This window comes from Notothenia coriiceps, unplaced genomic scaffold, assembly GCF_000735185.1.
Source record: "Notothenia coriiceps isolate Sejong01 unplaced genomic scaffold, NC01 NC01_scaffold00038486, whole genome shotgun sequence".
In the NCBI taxonomy this organism is placed as follows: Eukaryota; Metazoa; Chordata; class Actinopteri; order Perciformes; family Nototheniidae; genus Notothenia; species Notothenia coriiceps.
Genome location: NW_011371187.1, coordinates 2,889 through 5,223, shown reverse-complemented (window position 1 = coordinate 5,223; position 2,335 = coordinate 2,889). Strand labels below are relative to the sequence as shown.

The window sequence follows — 2,335 nt, the reverse complement described above, 5'->3', positions numbered from 1 at the left end:
AACACTTTATAAATCATTAATAAGCTTTTATAAGACATGAGATAAACAAGGCAACTATGACCGGTTGCTTGCCAAATAGTGAGCCCACATGTATCTGTACTGCTAAGCCTTATTAGAAATGGTAGTAACTTTCATTTCATCGTTTATTTGGCAGGGACAATGCACAGTAATGAACACTTAAAACATTAAAATGTGTCAAGCGTAACAGTGCCAGATTTAGCTTTGAGCTCATTTCCATNGCCCGCTCCCTCCCACACCGAGCAGCAGGGCGTTGCCCAGAGGCTGGCGCAGGATGCGGCTGATGCGGCACACGTGCTCAATGGCGTCCATGAAGAGCAGTGCTCTTCATGGACGCCATTGAGCACGTGTGCCGCATCAGCCGCATCCTGCGCCAGCCTCTGGGCAACGCCCTGCTGCTCGGTGTGGGAGGGAGCGGGCGCCAGTCCCTCACTAAGCTGGCATCACATATGTGAGATTTACACAGAATCTTACAACTCACATGCCAACATCAGGCTGTTTTATTCCCCACTTATCTGCTTTTTAAAGGGATCCAACCGCTGGTTTTTTTCATTTCTGATCTTTTTTTTCCAAAGCCTACACGCATTTTGGGATTCATTCATGAATGTTCTGCTTAATAGACAGCTGGTTCCATTTATTGAAGTTCACTGTTTAAAATTGTTCATCATGAGATAGATACACTAAAAACAATCCACACTCAGTTCCAGAGATTTATGCAATTCTTTGTAATATTTTGGGTGGGAAAAGTATCTATGATTGATCAACCATTAATCAAACACACATTACTGCTAATATGCTTAACTTCAGTATGCCCCAATAAGTATCTTGTGGCCCACTCCTCACAGTACGTTTGTCCACATTCAGTTCAGATTACGAGTGTTTCCAGATTGAGCTGTCGAAGAACTACGGTCAGACAGAGTGGAGAGATGATCTTAAAAGCATAATGCTGAAAGCCGGCCTTGAGAACCAACAGATCACCTTCCTCTTTGTGGACACACAGGTACAATATATTATCACCTGCCATGGTATACTGCATGTGTACAGTCAATAAATATCATCCCTGGCACATATACTGTACTGTAACGTTGTGCCAGGAATGCTGTTGAATCAATGCTCACCAGACCCATTTGTCCTAATAGATAAAGAGTGAGTCATTCCTGGAGGATATCAACAACATTCTGAACTCCGGGGATGTTCCCAACCTGTATGCGTCGGATGAGCAGGAGCGCATCCTGGCAGCCATGAAGCCAGTGGTGGAGGAACTAGGCCAGCAGCTGACTAAACCCAACCTCATGGCCGCCTACATCAGGAGGGTCCGCAGCAACATCCACACTGTCCTCTGCATGAGGTTAGTCATTCAGATTACATAGTTAAATTGACCTTGTAAAGAGATTCTGAAAGCTTCAGGAAAAAAGATTCACTCACTTTTTGTATATAAAAACGTGTCTGAAAATGAGCTGATCAGATTTTGGCCACTTTATGATGTCCCCAATCATTTGATGTAAACGCGTTAAACCCAAAACCCACTAAAGAAGGGGCGGTAGGAAACAGTTACGCACCACGTTCGACAGCCTGGTGTAATTCACTTACTGCCCACTCCAAACCAAAGATACAAAAAATTAGTAAAGATATAAAAATTCTTTTATAAAAAACCTTACATACAAATGCATTTTAAAGGTTTGAATAGTTATTGTTAGGCCGACGCCGCCGTGCGTCCGTACAGTTGGTCAGGGGAGTACCGACACCCGACTGCAGATCGGTCCGTCGAGTAACTCCTTGCTACATCGTGTCGGACGTCTCGGAGCGGAGGCCGGTCCGCGACTCGGTCAGATACCACGGTTGTACAGTGGTTCCTCCCTGTTGACGGAGTCGGGCGCGTGCGCTTGTGGAGTGCGGTATCCTGACGTCTCCTTCTCCTACCCTTTAATCCTATTTCCTTGTGGTATAAATTTCCGAGGGTATCAGATATTACAACAAGTCAGTTCATATAATATCGAGAGTCTGATATATGTTTTTTGTATGTATGAGTATCTCTACATACCATCGATTTTTGGTTGGTTTTTTGTTTTTGATTACGTCTTTTACGTAGGTATTAGGGGAGCAAAGTCGGGACAAAGTTTTCACGACATTAATGAGTACGAGACAATGAATAAGTCTTACTTTTTATTTCCTCCGTGGGTGGTGCCGTGGAGACTCCTCTCTAAACCTATATTTTCTTGTGTTACCGACGAGTATCCTCTTTCTAATGTCACTTTTCCCTCTCCCATATGTATCCATACACTAACCGATTTACCTATATGTGAGGTTCGGTTTTTGT

At 43.8% G+C, this 2,335-nt stretch overlaps 1 protein-coding gene across 1 annotated transcript; it reads left to right on the top strand.

Moving 5' to 3' along the window:
• Nucleotides 1-347: 347 nt before the first annotated feature.
• LOC104968246 (dynein heavy chain 1, axonemal-like) lies at nt 348-2,114 on the top strand. Its single transcript, XM_010797822.1, has 4 exons — nt 348-469; nt 883-1,018; nt 1,158-1,366; nt 2,108-2,114. Exons 1-4 carry the CDS (start codon nt 348-350, stop codon nt 2,112-2,114), a joined length of 474 nt encoding a protein of 157 aa, XP_010796124.1.
• Nucleotides 2,115-2,335: the final 221 nt, after the last annotated feature.